Source organism: Bombina bombina, chromosome 2 (genome assembly GCF_027579735.1).
Source record: "Bombina bombina isolate aBomBom1 chromosome 2, aBomBom1.pri, whole genome shotgun sequence".
NCBI lineage: Eukaryota > Metazoa > Chordata > Amphibia > Anura > Bombinatoridae > Bombina > Bombina bombina.
The window spans coordinates 1,330,599,198-1,330,617,337 of NC_069500.1; the positions used below are offsets into that span (position 1 = coordinate 1,330,599,198).

Genomic DNA, 18,140 nt, shown 5'->3' on the forward strand with positions numbered 1-18,140 from the left:
TAATCACATTGATAAGTCTTGTATGTAATAAACCATACAACCAAAGGGATTTCATGTGTTGAAAAGTTATAAGGACTATAAAGACTGTCCATTATATCCAGGATTACTAATTGATTTTAAGGACTCAAACATTGATCAATGCAATTTTAAAAAGCGCTTATTATATATATATTTTTATATCAGGGTGGTATTCCTAAAGTACTGTTTAAAAATATTGTATCTAATTTTAATGTCCACAAATGTTTTCATATATTGTTTTATGAATTTATGTATTGCACAAATCAGGGAATATTTCCACTAGTAAAATATTGACAAAATTCAATGTATTTGATTTATTCTTTGTCTTGATATAATCGTAATTAATTAGGTGTGTTAAGTATACCCAGCTTATTAGCGCCCTCTCATTCGCCATATTGTTTGACCGATCGTATAGGATCAGACGGATTGATGTCCGCAGCCTCAGAGGCAGTGGACTAGTTAAAGGGACATTAAAGGGACATTAAACACTAAATACATTCAAAGAAAAGATTAGTCTATGAGTAACATGTAGATGTATTTTTTAAAGTTTCATTAGTTGTTTAAAAAGTGACATATTAAGTGTAAAATTTTAGTGTTTATAAAAAACTGGGAGCTGCCATGTTGTAACTTGTGTCACCTTCTCTACTGTGGCCAATTAGGGACCATTATAAATAGGTCACTAGAGTGTGCAGCCAATGGTTGTGCTGGATTTAATAGTGTTCTGCACTTCCATTTCTAACAGGAACTGAAAAGCTCACAATTTCAGAATGGAATTACAGGCAAAGAGGACAAAATAAATAATTAAAGTATATTGCAGAGCTGTTTTATATATACAATTTATCATTTTATATTACCGTCTCAAAGTGTTTAATGTCCCTTTAAGGAGCAGAGGTCTTAAGATCACTGCTTCTTAACTCCTGTTCCGGCAAGCCTGAAGGCTCGCAGGGAAACAGTTGTGTTTGCCTGCTTTCGGCCGATGATGCTTCCCTTAAAGGGACAATCTAATGCAATAATAAAATATTGTAATTGGTTAGGTGATCTTATCTTTTAAATTAAATCTTTTTCACTGTTTAACCCTTGCAAACCTTTAAGTCAAGTACAGAGCAGCAATGCACTACTAGGACCTTGTTGAACACATCTGATGAGCCAATGACAACACTGTGCAGCCAGCAATCAGAAGCTCGCTACCATAGTGCATTACTACTCCCGTGCCTATATAGCTATGCTTTTCAACAAAATATACCAAGAGAATAAAGTAAAATTTGAAATATAAGTACATTTAAAAATCTTTTAATTGTACATGCTCTAAATCATTTTGACTTGAATAGCTCAGTCATGATTAGAATATAGGGTTGCCTACCCTTCCTCTTAGAACATCTTTCTCCTTTATTTTCTACAACATGTAAAATCTTAATTTCATACATATAATAGATAATAATTTTGATGTATCTGACAGTTTAATGTCTTTACTCTCACTGTGCCATAAATGAGAAGTAGAATTCACAGATTTGCAGCAAGCACAGATTGTGTGAGTGAAGAGGATTTGTATGAAGAATTTTGTTGTACCAAACTGAAGTAAATTGTAAAATAAAGTGTTTTATTTCAGCAGCTACTATATCATTTGTCCTACATAAAATTTGTTGATTCCTAAAACAACCATATTAGAATCTCACGCTGTTCATTTCACAATTGATAATCAATAGTTCTTCCTTAAAGTATCATGAATATCCAGCATGATCCAAACTGCTTGTAAAAAGTATATGGTGATGCTGCATTCTGCCAATGTATTATTTACACAGAAATATTAGTTTAAAGTGCTAGACATGTTAAAGGGCCAGTTCACCCAAAAAATCTCCCCTTTAAATTATTCCCAATGATCCTTTTAACCTGCTAGAGTGTATTAAATTGGTTACAAGTAGCTCCTTTACTCTTATTTCAGCATTTGAAATAGCTGATTTAGCCTGTGGTATCGCCACCTATACTGAACAAAGTAATACTGGAGTATAGGCCATTGAATAGCCTAAGTATACACAGCCAGCAGAAGAGATTACACTCTCAGTGGGATGCAGGATAGTTAATTAATAAAATTATCATTTTCCATTGTTCTCTCTATGTATTGAGCTTTGGTGTTCCAGCCAAATAAAAGATAAGGGAGTAAGTCTGTTTACACAAACTTAGAACATAATGAGATCTGATATCACCTTTAAGTTCAACCCATTGTAATAGGTTGTGGTTTCAAAGCACAAAATCATCTACTTCATATACACAAATAAGCATGAAAATTGAATCAAATATTTAATACTCTGCAGTTGGTATAACAAGTCATTTAAAATACATTAATGGAAAAACAATTTTACAGTGTACTGTCCCTTTATGTGCATGAATGCATTTCAAGTTTAAATACAAGCATTTTTGCAATATAATTCCATTAGCAAAAATGCTTCTAGTAAAATGATTACTGCTTCAGAAGCATACACACATATGCTACCCCTGACTAGAGGATCAGGATTCAAACACGTGCCTGCTTAGAGAGCGGACAGTGTTGTGTATTACACCAGTGAAGCCTTAATTTGTATCATACAAGTCACTGCTGATGCTCTGGAAAGGTGTGGTGTTTGAATGCTAGTGCATGGGCCCCTCACGGGATATGTGCATATGCCACTGAAAAACAGTAATACATTTTCCTAATAGCATTTTTACTAATGGATGTATACTTCAAAAATGCTTCTATTTAAAAAATAAATGAACCCATGCACATTTTAATTTAGACCTATCTGTTTAACCCCTTAACAACCGCGTACCCTGTACGTTGCTGGTCGGTAAGGGATTGTCTGGGTGTAACAGCGTGGAGGGCAAGGCAGCGCTATTAGACCCTCCCTCCTGCAGGCTTGCTAAAATAGCGTGTTCTCGCGCTACTGAACATAGAAACACCAGCGACGTAACCTGTTTCTATGGGGTTTGCGTTATTAATAGCGCAGTCTCACCGCCAGTAGCGAGACTGCGCTATATCCGGTAACCAGCAGGAAGGAGGGAGGGTATAATAGTGTGGGGTCCCACGACTTGCTGCAGGACCTGCACTATTATAAAAAAATAATATCCTTATTTCTATCCATAGGCAACATATATATTCTGATCAGAAACATCTGTTTAGGCATTATATGAGTATTGTCCTATAGATCTGTCTACAATACAAATATTATTGAATGACATTGCTGTGTAAACATTGATTCAGTTGCTTCCTGCTGTAGTATAAAGCAACACAGACAAAAGAAATCAATACCATGACATTTTAAACTGGAAATGTGAGAACAATGTAACCTTATTCTAAAGCTCGATTGGTCTTGATTTATATCCAATTCCTACTATAAGTTCTCATTTTGGATACTGCACCCTGAACAGATTTTCCCTCCCCCCATCCTGTAAGATACATAGACAGCCTTTCAGTTCAGGGTGAATATGTGCTTACAATATCATTTAAAGTACCCTTAGTGCCCCTTTATTTATTGCAAAAGTGAAAAAATATAATAGATGCATCTGCACTTCACTAACCTGGTGCTCAGGCGACACATTGTTCTCCTCTCAAAGGAGACGGCCAGCGACTGTGATCTTTTTATAGATGTAGCCATTAAGATAGAAGTATTTTGTAGATGCCAAATGCCATACTGAAGGAACTTCCCAAGCCCCAGCCAACAATAAGTTTTGTTAACAATCGTCTACTCTAAACACTTCCTCGATGTAAGTTTAAAAAAATATATCTATCTTGCTGCTTCTTCGCACACCCTGGTCAAGTGAGACATCTGGGCAGTGACTGATTTCCTTTGCTATGGTTGCCGTTTCCTCTTTCAGAGGGTCGTCACTAAACTATAGCACATTAGACGCAAGCTTCCTGGTCTTGCGGAGAACTGAATATGACAGCTATAACCCAAAGGCACTATTTGCTTTCAAATTACCATCCAGGGGGATTTCCACATTGCATTGTTTTGAGACTAATTCTGCTTTCCCATTTAAAAAAAAAAAAAAAAAGAGGAACAGACCTAAGGATTATTTCGGAGGAACAGTTTAGATATGAAACAGTATTTATGTTAAACACAACTGTCCATATTTTCTTTTCACAAAAGAGTATCAAAAACCCAAGTCTGGAGACAATGCTACATATTTGCAACCTGTAATTACCTTTTTTTGCTTCAATAAAGCTTTGTCCTATAAAGATCTAAGCATATTAATCAACAGCTGTGTGTTTCTGAATGTTTAGCTTATTCGTGCTGTGAAAAATGTATATTAAACTGCAGCACAAATGGATCATTAGAATTGTGAATAAAATTACTATTGACAAATAAATAACACAAACATGCAGAAACTATAAAAATAATAAAAAGTAAAGTTTACATACCGTGCAAAAAGTAACAAACTTATAAAACTATAAAACAGATAAATACAGTCACTATAGGCTTCTGGGGACATATAAACATTACTCACAATTTACCATAGTAACACAAAAGCTATAGACTTCTCTTGATTCACAACTTTTTGGATTGAGGAAATCTATATTCAAATATACTCATGTTCACTTTCAGTTTACAGGTTTATTTTGTTTTTTTCACAGTACAATTCATTGTACTTCTCCAATATTTGTCGACAGAAGATCTTAGGGGGGAAAAAAGTAAGTTTTTAAAAAAAACACACTAGGTTTTTTCTTTCTTCCAAAATAACCAGAATTCCATTGACCATTTCATACAATGGATTTTCAAATTTGAACCCATTCAAAATTGTTTGCATTTGTTTCACTAAAGACGCTCACTATACCTTGCTTGGGAATAATTCAACACCTCTATAATCAATTAGAAAACACATTTTACAGCAGCTGTTCAAAGTATTTTTGGATTTTACACCCTGGACTTGTTAAAAAATAAATAAAAAAAAATCCTTCATTCTTGACATTTCTTTGCAGTTTGTTCAGCTTTTTTTTCAGTTGTGAATGGTCAGTTCATGATAATAATAAATATAATTAATAACTGATAACATTTTTGTTTAATACATAAATATATGTTAAAAACATATATTCAAATCACATTTTATTTATGAAACTTGTATACAAAATAATAGAATAAAATATGTACATTTATTATTGCAATAAAGTGTTTAGAGGTTTACCTATGTTAATTAGAAAAAAAATCAAAATTATATGAAATTAATAAAAGGACATACATTCCCAAATTTTCTTTCATGCATCAGAAAGATCATACAATTTTAAACAACTTTCCAATTTACTTCTGTTGTCTAATTTGCTTCATTCTTTTGGTATTCTTTGTTGAAAAAGCATACCTAGGTAGGCTCAGGAACACTACTGTACTGCTGGGAGCTAGCACTGATTGGTGGCTGCGCTACATGCCTATTGTCATTGGCTCACCCTATGTGTTCAGCTAGCTCCGAGTAGTGCATTGCTGCTTCAACAAAGGATACCAAGAGAATGAAGCAAATGTAATAATAGAATTGGAAGGCTGTTTAAAATGGTATGCTATATCCCAGTGGTTCCCAAAGTGGGCAGTACTGCCCCCTGGGGGTACTAATAGGCATAAGAGGTGGAAGGGATTACCATTGGGGTGCTAGTAGGAAAGGAGTGGAAGAGTTTGCTAGTGGGCCTTTCCAATAATAATTACTGTAATTTGCTTTGTGCATCTAGGATAAAGCACAACAAACAGCTTTCTTGCTTTGTATTTCATGTTGTACTGCTCTTTGCAAAGGCTTCTTCTTCTATGATAGTTCAGGCTTATCAGCAACGTACACTTTCTCTCACTACAGTAAACTGCAACCACTTAGTTAAAGGACCAGTAAACACAGTAGATTTGCATAATCAACAAATGCAAGATAACAAGACAATGCAATAGCATTACTCTGAATTTGAAATGAGTAGTAGATTTTTTTCTAACAAATTTCAAAGTTATGTATATTTCCACTCCCCCTGTACCATGTGATAGCAATCAGCCAATCACAAATGCATATACGTATAGTCTGTGAATTCTTGCACATGCTCAGTAGGAGCTGGTGACTCAAAACGTGTAAATATAAAAACTGTGCACATTTTTTTTTAATGGAAGTAAATTGGAAAGTTGTTTAAAATTACATGCTGTATCTGAATCATGAAAATGTAATTTGACCTGAGTGTCCCTTTAACTGCAAATTTTAGAATCATTGTGTAGTAGCAGGAAACACAGCAGAGGTATGTTGTGCTTGTCGGCGTAGCTTGTACACAGTCAACCATCTAAGGTTTTTAAGTCTTCTGTCATCAGAAATAATCTTGTGATGCACTATATTAAAGGGACAAATTCAAAGTCAAAATTAAGCTTTCATGATTCAGATAGAGCAGTGTTTTTCAACCAGTGTGCCGTGGCACACTAGTGTGCCGTGAGAGATCCTCAGGTGTGCCGTGGCTGACAACAGTGCGGGGGTGTCCCTCTTTCAAATTTCTAAATATTGGGAGGTATGTGACAGGCTCATCAGGCATCATTTACAACCATGACATTGACATTCATTCACAGACAATCATTATGATTGTTTGTGAATGAGTGTCAATATGTCATGTATAGTTTGTAGGAGGCATGGCATGACAGCACAGTACAGTGTGTGTGTGTGTGTATATATATATATACATACATTATATATATATATATATATCTATATATATATATATATATATATATATATATATCCTGTATTAGGCTACAATGTGTGATTTTGTAACATTTTGGGATGTTGGTGTGCCACAGGATTTTTTAATGTAAAAAAGTGTGCCACGGCAAAAAAAAAAGTTGCAAATCACTGAGATAGAGCATGCAATATTAAACAACTTTCCTATTTACTTCCATTAACAAAATGTGCAGTCTTTTTATATTTACACTTTTTGAGTCACCAACTCCTACTGAGCATGTGCAAAAATTCCCAGACTATACGTGTATGCATTTGTGATTGGCTGAAGGATGTCACATGATGCAGTTGGAGTGGAAAATCTACTACTCATTTGAAGTTCAAACTAAGTGCTATTGCATTGTCTTGTTATCATGCATTTGTTGATTATGCAAATCTACTGTAATTACCTGTCCTTAAACTTTGGTAAGAAGAATACACTTTCTATAAGTTGATATATTGATGCAGTAGTATAACTATGCTCCAATCAAAGAAATCAACATCAGATCTCCAACTGTGGTGAATTAAAGGGACAGTCAACACAAAAATTGTTATTGTTTAAAAAGATAGATAATGCCTTTATTACCCATTCCCCAGCTTTGCACAACCAACATGGTTATATTAACATACTTTATGACATTTACACTTCTAAATTTCTGCCTGTTTCTAAGCCACTAAAGACAGCCCCATGATCACATGCTTTTATATTTGCTTTTCACATCAGGGAAAGCTAGTTCATGTAAGCCATATAGATAACATTGTGCTGAGGCCCGTGGATTCTAACAACACAGCACTAATTGTCTTAAATGCAAGTCAATAGAAAAAGTCATGTGATTAGGGGGCCGTCAGAAGATGCTTAGAAACAAGGTAATCACAGAGGTAAAAAAGTATTAATATAACCATGTTTTCTGTGAAAAACTGGGGAATGGGTAATAAAGGGATTATCTATCTTTTAAAACAATAAAAACAATTTGAGTTGACTGTCCCTTTAAGACCCAAACTAAATGACATGAAACCAGAGAATGGGAAATTAGTATAAATTTCCTCAAGCCCATCCATCGGATTAAGTTTGTTGAACAGTTAAGAAATTACTAAATGTGGTTTATAAGACTATTGCACGATGACTATCAACTTTAAAAAGCTAGTATCAAAAGATAAAGATATTAACCTTTTTTTTTAAATTTGTTAAATCTGTATTATGTTTAATTGTATTGTGAGATTATCTTTATTAGGGTTGTGCACTACTGGTCTGAATATTATTTTTATGGGTTGCATTAGGGGGGGCGCTAATGGTGAGTTTATATAACCAAGGGGGCGGTGACATAAAAAAAGTTTGGGAACCATTGCTCTATCTGAATCATGAAAGAAAAAAATTGGGTTTCATGTCCCTTTATTTGCTCTCAACAATCTGTCTTTTCTTTAAACAATATTTTTACAATAACTTAAATTATGCTTACCTGATAATTTTCTTTTCTTCTGACGGGAAGAGTCCACAGCTGCATTCATTACTTTTGGGAATTCAGAACCTGGCCACCAGGAGGAGGCAAAGACACCCCAGCCAAAGGCTTAAATACCTCCCCCACTTCCCTCATCCCCCAGTCATTCTGCCAAGGGAACAAGGAACAGTAGGAAAAATATCAGGGTGAAAAAGGTGCCAGAAGAATAAAAACTATATATGCCTGCCCCATACATAAAACACGGCGGGGAGCTGTGGACTCTTCCCGTCAGAAGAAAAGAAAATGATCAGGTAAGCATAATTTAAGTTTTTCTTCTTAAACAGGAAGAGTCCACACCTGCATTCATTACTTTTGGAAAAACAATGCACTGAATGCAAAACCAAGGGCGGGTACAGAAGGCGGCCCCTTTTCGAAGGGCACCACAGCCTGAAATTACTCAAAACCTGAAAAAAACTGTAACATTTAGAAACAAGGGATTAAAAAAGTCCCAGAGGAGCCAAGCCCCACAGGCTTTCTAATCACACGGAACTAACCCCCCACCCGAAGGAAGAGGACCTTCACCTACCCCCGAGGGGGAAAACAGAGGACGCATAAGATATCAAAAGGACCACCAACTAGGGAAAACAACCTCAAAACGACTAAAGCGAACCCAAGGTTGCTAAAGACAATCACCCAGGGAAATGAACTCCCTATGAAAAGGTGATCACGAGAAGAACCCAGGTCTACCCTTAGATTCCTAATACAACACCATACGACTTATGGTGCTTCAAGGAAGCCACAAGCTCCCCACTGTACTATAGTCCAGCAGACACAACCGCTAAACTAGTCAAACACAGGTAAGAAAACTTAATTAACCTATCAGAGACAAAAGCTATCAGAGACAAAAGATATTGTGAAACAACACAGCCACCTCTGAGGTCCAGCCTCAAGGCAGCAAAGCTGACCCTAAGCCATTGTGGGAGACCATCCCACAGTAAACGCCAAAAAATATAGATGACAACCTCTTCCAGGAAAAAATCTAGACCTTAGAAGAATATCCAACACCAGCAGCATATTAAACCAGGTTAGAAAGCTGCCACAGCAGGAGTCAAACTCCAAGCCACCATCTACTTAGGCAGGGTAGATATCCCTTAGGTCACTTAAACCTGCATCAACTGGAAGTACACGGTCAAGACTCAACAGAGCAGTCAGATCCCAAACCCCTGCGCTCCCAATAGAAGAGCGTGCACTCTAAAAAAAGGAAGTAATAAGGATCTACCGAACCTTCAGACCCAGATGACCCTACCACCTAAGAAGGGAAACAAGTAGCCCCAGTGACCTACGAGAGGTACCTGCGACTAGGCTACAAAAAACAGAAGATACCAAGAAAATTAAAATTGTCATCCATCTGGTAACCTCGACGCCCAGCGGTCATCCAAACCTCCAAATCCATGGGAATGGAGAACTTTGGTCCAAGGCCAACGGGCCTCTCCCGATGAGCCTCAGAAGGCTCCGAGTCCAAAACCACCTCGACAGTAGGAACAGGAGGCGGACCGATGCAGTCCCTCCGTCTTCTAGCAATGGAGGCAACAAGAAAAACGAACACTTATCAAAGTAAACAATCCAACACCTGACAAGGTAACCAGCGCACCGGCACAACATGGGTGACCTGAACCGTAAGGAATAGCAGCTAGTGCCCGACCAGTACCCGCCTGGTACAACAGCACTCCGAAACTGTCCAAGGTCCAAGAAAAATCGAAGCCCCCGAAGGGATCGATAACAAACTATAAACATAACTGTCATATATAGTACTGTGCAACTTCCGAGGAAGTGCCCATGCGACCACAAAATCGCAAGTATCAGTTCCAGAGAAGAAACGTTCCCAAAATGGAAATCATAACAAACATGAGCTTCATAAAACAAATTAAACACATCCTAACCAGATGAAAGAAAATAAAGGCAGCACGCGTGGATGAACGCCCAAGGAGAATGGGCAGGTTAACAGGACCAGCTGATCAGAGGTGCCATTCTCCTAAGCTCAGAACTGGAACCGATACTTAAAAGAAAAGAAAAATGGAGACATCAAGGAGATTGGCTTCATCCCCATACATCTAACCCAGTCTGCCATCCCGCAAGGAAGACCTACTGGGCCGAGGGATCCTCGGACTGGAATCCTCCAGCACCGCCAAAACATGCCTTAGTAGTACATGAAGACGTGCCAGTTTATAACGGAAGGCAAAATGTTCTGAGGGAGGGGCCCCTGAAGCTTCAGAGGCCATCGCTTCCCCAGAAGGTCGAACGGAGTCTGGTTAACAGAACACAGACAGTATCTTAAAAATACTTCTCTTGGGAGATATAAATGCGCCAGCACCATGGATATGGCCATGCGGAACCATGCTGTAACCTCTGGAGGAAACAGGCCGCCTTCCAGAGAAGGAGTAACGACCATGGGGACACCTGCTTGTGTAGCAAATGAAGGTTCTGAGGAACGTGTACCTTCTGGGGCACGTGCCTCACGGGACATGGAATCCTCAGGGGTGGATGGCTCAACACACTCTACATTCCGCACTTCGGGAGAAGAGACTACTCTAGAACGGCAATCGGAATCCTAACTGATGGGCATGGATAACCCGGGCCATTTCATACTCCTCACAAGACATATACTCCGAGTCGGAGATGTCCGTCTCCAAAAAATCAGAATCCTCCATAACTTGGAGATTGCAGTCTGATGATAAGGCCGTTATGTTCCGAATAGCCATGAGCCCAAGCATCACTAAACATTAGCAGACGGAATCACATAACAAACATGATTAAAGTCCCCCCTGTTCAATAACCTCCCACAGGAGATATTAACCCTTGATTCCATTTTAAGATAAAGGAGTCCCACTGGGACCTTCACTTCTTTCCTTAACATTACATTCACATAAAAATAAAATGAAACGATCTTACCAGAATCTACGCCGTGGAACAGGAACACAGCCCTTCTAGTGTGACAGATAGTAGCATCGCCTCTGACATGGACTTGAGTGAATAAAGGCAGGCAGCGAAACTCATCAATGCTGATTGCCCAGGAGCTTTTAACACGAGTCGGGATGGTTTCTCAGAGACGACACTCCCTGAATCTCCGGACTCTAACCTTCATCCATGCTCTCACTGAGAGGCTGACAGGATTACTTAAAACTCCAGTCCCATTTCAAAGGGTACTACTTTCCATAAGAGACTATCTTCAATCTTCTGACACTTCTCTGCCAACCTCCTGTGACGAAAGGCAAAGTATGACTGGGGGATGAGGGAAATGGGGGAGGTATTTAAGCCTTTGGCTGGGGTGTCTTTGCCTCCTCCTGGTAGCCAGGTTCTGAATTCTCAAAAGTAATGAATGCAGCTGTGGACTCTTCCTTTTTAAGAAGAAAATAACATTTTTAAAGAACACCAATAAATCATAAAATAAAATCTATATTTGTACTTAAAATAACATGTGCCTGGAATTTGCTATGCTAAGGTTTTTATGCCACTTAACAGATCATTATATATGTATCATCTTGATTATTGTGTGCAGTACTGAAGAATATAAAATAAATAAAAGAGGGCCTTTAAAATGGAACATGGTCTAAAAAATAAAACATACAAAGAAAGACATGATGACCTTAATATGTAGGAGAGAAGGAGAAGAGGTGATATGATAGAAACTTTCAAGTATATTAAGGGGCTTTTTTCTTTCATTATTAAGATAGGGAATACAATTTTAAAAAAGCTATCCAATTTCCTTCTATCATCAAATTTGCTTTGCACTCTTAGGGTTAAATGTATTATTATGCGGACAGACATGATACAATGTAGCGTATCATGTCCGCCGCACATCGATAAATGCCAACAGCAAACGCTGTCGGCACTTATCACTGCACCAGCAGTTCTTGTGAACTGCTGGTGCAATACCGCCCCCTGCAGATTTGCGGCCAATCGGTCGCTAGCAGGGGGTGTCAATCAACCTGATCGTATTCGTCTTAGGACCGCTGCTTCTTAACTTCCGCTTCAGGCATACCTGAAGCGGAGTGGGTCAGAAGCAGCATCCGCTGCTTCATAAATCGACCCCTTGGTATTCTTTGTGGAAAGCTAAACCTAGGTAGGCTCATATGCTAATTTCTAAGCCGTTGAACTGCCTCTTATCTCAGTGCATTTTGACAGTTTTTCACACTAAGACAGCGCTAGTTCATGTGTGTCATATAGATAACTTTGTTCTAATTTCCGTGGAGTTATTTATGAGTCAGCACTGACTGGCTAAAATGCAAGTCTGTCAAAAGAACTGAAATAAGGGGGCAGTCTGCAGAGGCTTAGATACAAGGTAATCACACAGAGGTAAAAAGTATATTAATATAACAGCGTTGGTTATGCAAAACTGGGGAATGGGTAATAAAAGGGATTATCTATCTTTTTAAACAAACAATTTCAAGTAGACTGTCCCTTTAATATGAACAAACAAATCTTTTAAACACAGACGACAGGGATGGAAACTACTGTCTTACAATAATGAAGCTAATGATACATTTGTCCAACTATGACATGCTTTATTTTAAACTACTATGTATTAGAAAGAACACATTAAAAACTTTTTGTGGTATAAGTCTTAGGAAATTTTAAATATTTAGAAAGAGCAACACTTACAATGAGTACTAATTTACTGTGTGAAAATGCATCTTCATGCATCTTTTAGTTCACGTTCTCAAGATGAAATGAGGATCTAGTGGTTGACTGGATTTTTCTTTCTTATTCAGAACTTATAGTTGCCTTGGTTCCAGCACCAAAACCAGACAAAAACGTACTAAGGAGATGTAACGTAATGACTATTATGTGGGCTCCTATGTTGATAGGACTGACCCGCCACCTAGTTTTGCAACTACCAGTGCTGATTGGGTGACTTGTAATTTACCCTAGGGCTCCCGTTTTGTACTTTAACTATGTGTTTAAGTTATATGTGAGGGCTTTGTGTAAACCAAAGGAGAGAGAGATCTACAAAGCAAAAAAATAAAACCTAGACCACTACATATGTTTCGGAGGGAAGCAGGTGATAAAAGTCAATTCAAAGGTAAAGACTTTACACCTGAAAATAGAAAGAGATTGAAGAACTCTGTTTTTGTATATAGAAATGAGACTAGGATCATAAAGATCTTAAAGAGCAAGATAAATGGCAAGTCGTTAATTATAGATACAGAGGTAATAAAAAAAAGCAACATAGGGATAGACTGAAATCGATTCTTGTAACTCATATGAGGTGTTGAAAAATTAAAATGTAGAGGAGGATTTTTTTTTAAGACAGAGGAAAGAGAAGACTCATGAGACCAGAAGAAAACACCCCAGGAAAAAGGTCAAACAGCGGGATGAAATTTCACAACAGCAGGGAGAGAAATACCTAAGAGAGAAGGCAATATTACAAGAAGGAGTTTTTAATCTCAGTAAGACTATTTTAACTGATGATCAAAAGAAGGTGCTTCATAAGGGTTTGAAATTTGCCCCAAGCCAACAGTTACAAATTTGTTTAATTAAATATATATGTATTACATTTATGTACGAAATTTAACTTTGAACATTTTTTTAAATTGAGAATGTTCAACATAAAGTGTTGGATACAACAGGAATTAGACATGTAGAAGTAAAGAATAAATCAAAATTCTATCCTGTTCAATTTAAAAAAGCCCATATGGATTTGTTTTTAGAATTAACTAATTATGATATAAACAAATTGAAAGAGAGTTATAAGCTGAATTTGAATGATACATTAAGACAAGCCCTAGAATAATTAGTAATACTTTAGTCTTAAAACCTGCAGATGTCATGTTGGAAAAATGTGATTATGACAAGGAATGTAGGAAACAAATGATGAAAAAAACTTAGATTGTTAAGAAATAATTAATTGAAGGAATATGAAAAAAAGACTAGAATTCTTTTTAGATCAGGGTTTAAACAAAGGGATATTAAATAACAAAAATAAAAATAATATGATTTTTTTTAAAAATTGTTTCCCAAAATGGCAACCTTTAATATTTTGCCAAAAATACACAAGAATATTCAGAACCCCCCTGGAAAACCTATTGTATCTGGGGTGGATTCACTAACTAGTAATATTTCAATGTATATTGATAAATTCCTCCAACCTTATGTAATAGGTACTAGGGCCTATCTGAAAGATACTTTAAATATTATTTTAAAATTTAGAGAAAAAATAAATACATTGTTGGCTAGTTTCAGCAGATGTAGCCTCCTTATACACTAACATTGAAAAAAGTAAGTAAGTACAAATATTTTAGAAGGCATAAAATTGATCCTCAAAACCAATTTATTTTGGTATGATGATAAATACTGTTTGCAGACCAGTGGTACGGCAATGGGCACTAGGGTTAGCGCCCAGTTATGCGAACATATATATATATATATATATATATATATATATATGTACAGGTATAAGGACCATTATGTTTACTGTTTGTTTGACTGGAGAGTGAACCTAGTTGCCCATTATTGTTATATAGATTACCTGTTTTTTGTATGACAGGGAAGTAGATCAAGATATTCCATATATTTGTCTAGCTCTGATCTAAATGACTGTAATGTAAAATTAACCTGGTGTACTTGGATGTAGTCATCTATATAGAAGAACATTTTATAAAAACTAAAAATCATTTTTAAATGGTTGATGTTAATAATTACATTGAGACCAATAGTTGTCACCTAAAAAACTGGTTAATGAATGTCCCTAAAAGTCAGTTCTGAAAAAAAATTGTACTGAAAAAAGAAAATGTTTTTACAACAATTTGAGGTGTTAAAAAACAAAATGTATGCTTACCTGATAAATTTATTTATTTCCGGATATGGTGAGTCCACGACATCATCATTTACTGTTGGGAATATATCACTCCTGGCCAGCAGGAGGAGGCAAAGAGCACCACAGCAAGGCTTCCCTTCCCACAAACCCCAATCATTCGACTGAAGAGAAATGGAATAATACAAAGGTGCAAAGGTGCCTGACGTTTAGTCAAAAATAACTGTCTTATACAACGGGTGGGGTTGTGGTCTCAACATATCCGGAAAGAAATACATTTATCAGGTAAGCATACATTTTGTTTTCTTTCCTAAGATATGGTGAGTCCACAACATCATCATTTACTGTTAGGAATCAATACCCAAGCTAGAGGACACAGATGACTAGGGAGGGTCAAGACAGGTAGACCTAAACAGAAGGCACCACCGCTTGAAGAACCCTTCTCCTAAAAGAAGCCTCAGCCGAGGCAAAAGTATCAAATGTGGAAAATTTGGAAAAATTATGTAGAGAGGACCAAATTGCAATATTGCAAATCTGATCCACAGAATCTTCATTCTTGAAAGCCCAAGAAGAGGAAACAGCCCTTGAGAAAAGAGCTGTAATTTTCTCAGGAGGCTGCTAATCAACAGTCTCATAAGCAAAGGAATACTTCTCAACCAGATAGAAAGAGAAGTAGCAGTAGCCTCCTGACCTTTACGTTTCCCATAAAAACAAACAAACAAACAAGGCAGAGGACTGGTGAAAATCCTTAGTCGTCTGTAGGTAGAATTCTAGAGCACACACATCATCTAGATTGTGCAACAAACGTTCCTTATGAGAAGATTAGGACATAGAGAAGGAACAACAATCTTCTGATTAATATTACTATCAGAAACCACTTTAGGTAGAAAACCCAACTTCGTAGGAAGAACCGCCTTATCAGCGTGAAAGATAAAATAAGGCAAATCACACTGCAAAGCCGAGAGTTCCGAGACACTGCGAGCAGAAAAAATAGCAATAAGAAACAAAACTTCACCTCCTCCATGCACCAAGGCAAAGAGAATGACTGGGGTTTGTGGAAAGGGAACTGATACTTAACAGCTTTGCTGTGGTGCTCTTTGCCTCCTCCTGCTAGCCAGGAGTGATATTCCCAACAGTAAATGATGACGTTGTGAACTCACCATATCTTAGGAAAGAAAATAGATTTCTTGAAAAGAAAGAAAGTATGATGAAAAGCATTTAAATAAAATTATTGATGAAATGAAGGCCCTGGATAGGAAGAACTTCCTTTAAATATAAAAAAGATCACATATCACGTACAGATTATGTTAAGAAAAGTGAAGTAGGCCCAACAATGGGCTAGATTACAAGTGGAGCGCAAAATATCGCTTTTGTTAAAGCGATATTTGCGCTCCACTGAGTAATACCAGCGCACGCTAATGTGTGCTAGTATTACAAGTTGAGCACCTGGGAAGCATTGTGCTCACAAGAGCACGCTTCCTTAGGCTCCAATGGAAGCCTTCTTCTCATGCCATAAGACACGGCATGAGAACTAGCGCAGCAAAGGGGGTAAGTACACATATTAACACATAAAAATATAAATATATACTGTATATATATATATATATATATATATATATATATATATATTATATATACTGGGAACACACAGTTCCCATAGAACTGTGTGTTCAGTGCTGGGTTTTTTTTCTAACACACCACACCACTTTTAACCCCTAAAAACTGCCTAGTGCAGTAGTTTTTATGGGGGGGGGGATACAATTTTTTTCCCCATAAGAAAACTAAAATACCCTCTATTTTAGGGGCATTTGGGGCACTAATTAAATTTTCTGAGTGCTAATTGCTATTGCGAGCTTGCAATAGCAATAACCAGTCACTTGTAATGGCTGGTTATTTATCGTGTGTCCGCGCAATAAATTAGCCCTCCACTTGTAATCTAGCCCAATATTGGATTTTTGTAACCAAATTAGGGAGTTTAAAAAGATTATAGAAAAACATTGGGGAATTTTGAAGAAGGATACATCCCTATTTGGTAAATTGGATGACCACCCTAAGATTATTTTTAGAAAAAGCCCCTAATGTAAAAGATAAGATCACCCGAAGTTATTTAAGAACAGATAAAAGTATAAAGGGATCATGGTTAAATAGTTTAACTCCAGGCTTTTATAAATGTGACCGAGTTAAAAAAAGCAAACCACATATTTGTTTTCTTGCAGAATTAGCACTTAGAAATTCTCAGTCTAGCCCCTCCCCACAGCTAAACAAGGGAGCAGACATTGCAAAACTTAAAGGAACAGTCTACACCAAAAATATTATAGTTTAAAAAGATAGATAATCCCTTTATTAATCATTCTCCGGTTTTGCATAACCAACACTGTTATATTAATACACTTTTTACCTCTGTAATTACCTGTATCTAAGTCTCTGCAGACTGCCCCTTATCTCAGTGCTTTTTACATACATGCATTTTAGTCAATCAATGCTGACTAATAAATAATTCCATGGAGTGAGCACAATGGGTAACTATATGACACACACAAACTAGCACTGTCTAGCTGTGAAAAACTGTCAAAATACACTGAAATAAGAGCAGGCCTTCAAGGGTTTAGAAATTAGCATATGAGCCTACCTAGGTTTAGCTTTCAACAAAGAATACCAAGAGAACAAAGCAAATTTGACGATAAAAGTACATTGGAAAATTGTTTAAAATTGCATGCCCTATCTGAATCATGAAAGGTTCATTTTGACTAGACTGTCCGTTTAAGTTTTAGGTCACACGATTTTTACAGAAGAAGTCCTATATTGATCATGGACAATAAACTGACTGAAGCTATTTTATGGTGTCTCCTAGCAACGCTTCATACTGCAGAAATGAAGTAAAAAAAAAAAAAAAAAGGATTTAAAGGTAAAAAAAAAAAAGGATTTAAAGGTAACAGAATGTTTAACATCCCTTTAAACTCTGCACTCCCCCCATAAACAAATTTAATCAGCTGTAAAACAATAAGCTCTTGGGCAAGGTGGTGCAGTTTTTTACCAGTTGAGCTGGCATGCATCATATTTGGAAGTATGAAGATTTAAATTTTTGAATTGCCATTAAAGGAGTACTAATTTAAAGTGAAAGTAAAATTACCTCGGTTGAGATCTTCAATAATACTCTTTGTTCAATAATAATAGGACTTTCATTCATCATTTCT

At 36.9% G+C, this 18,140-nt stretch overlaps 1 protein-coding gene across 3 annotated transcripts in view; it reads right to left on the minus strand.

Moving 5' to 3' along the window:
• SH3BP2 (SH3 domain binding protein 2) overlaps positions 1-18,140 on the minus strand; it is a 288,568-nt gene that overhangs the window by 132,297 nt on the left and 138,131 nt on the right. The window contains exon 1 of one of the 3 annotated variants that reach the window (XM_053704200.1): positions 3,568-3,777. The exons of 1 other annotated variant lie outside the window; for it this stretch is intronic. In XM_053704200.1, the coding sequence (XP_053560175.1) occupies positions 3,568-3,644 (77 nt within the window). In that variant the 5' untranslated portion in view covers positions 3,645-3,777. Of the gene's footprint in view, positions 1-3,567; positions 3,778-18,140 lie in introns of those variants that run through there. One more of the 3 variants, XM_053704201.1, reaches the window with a different exon arrangement.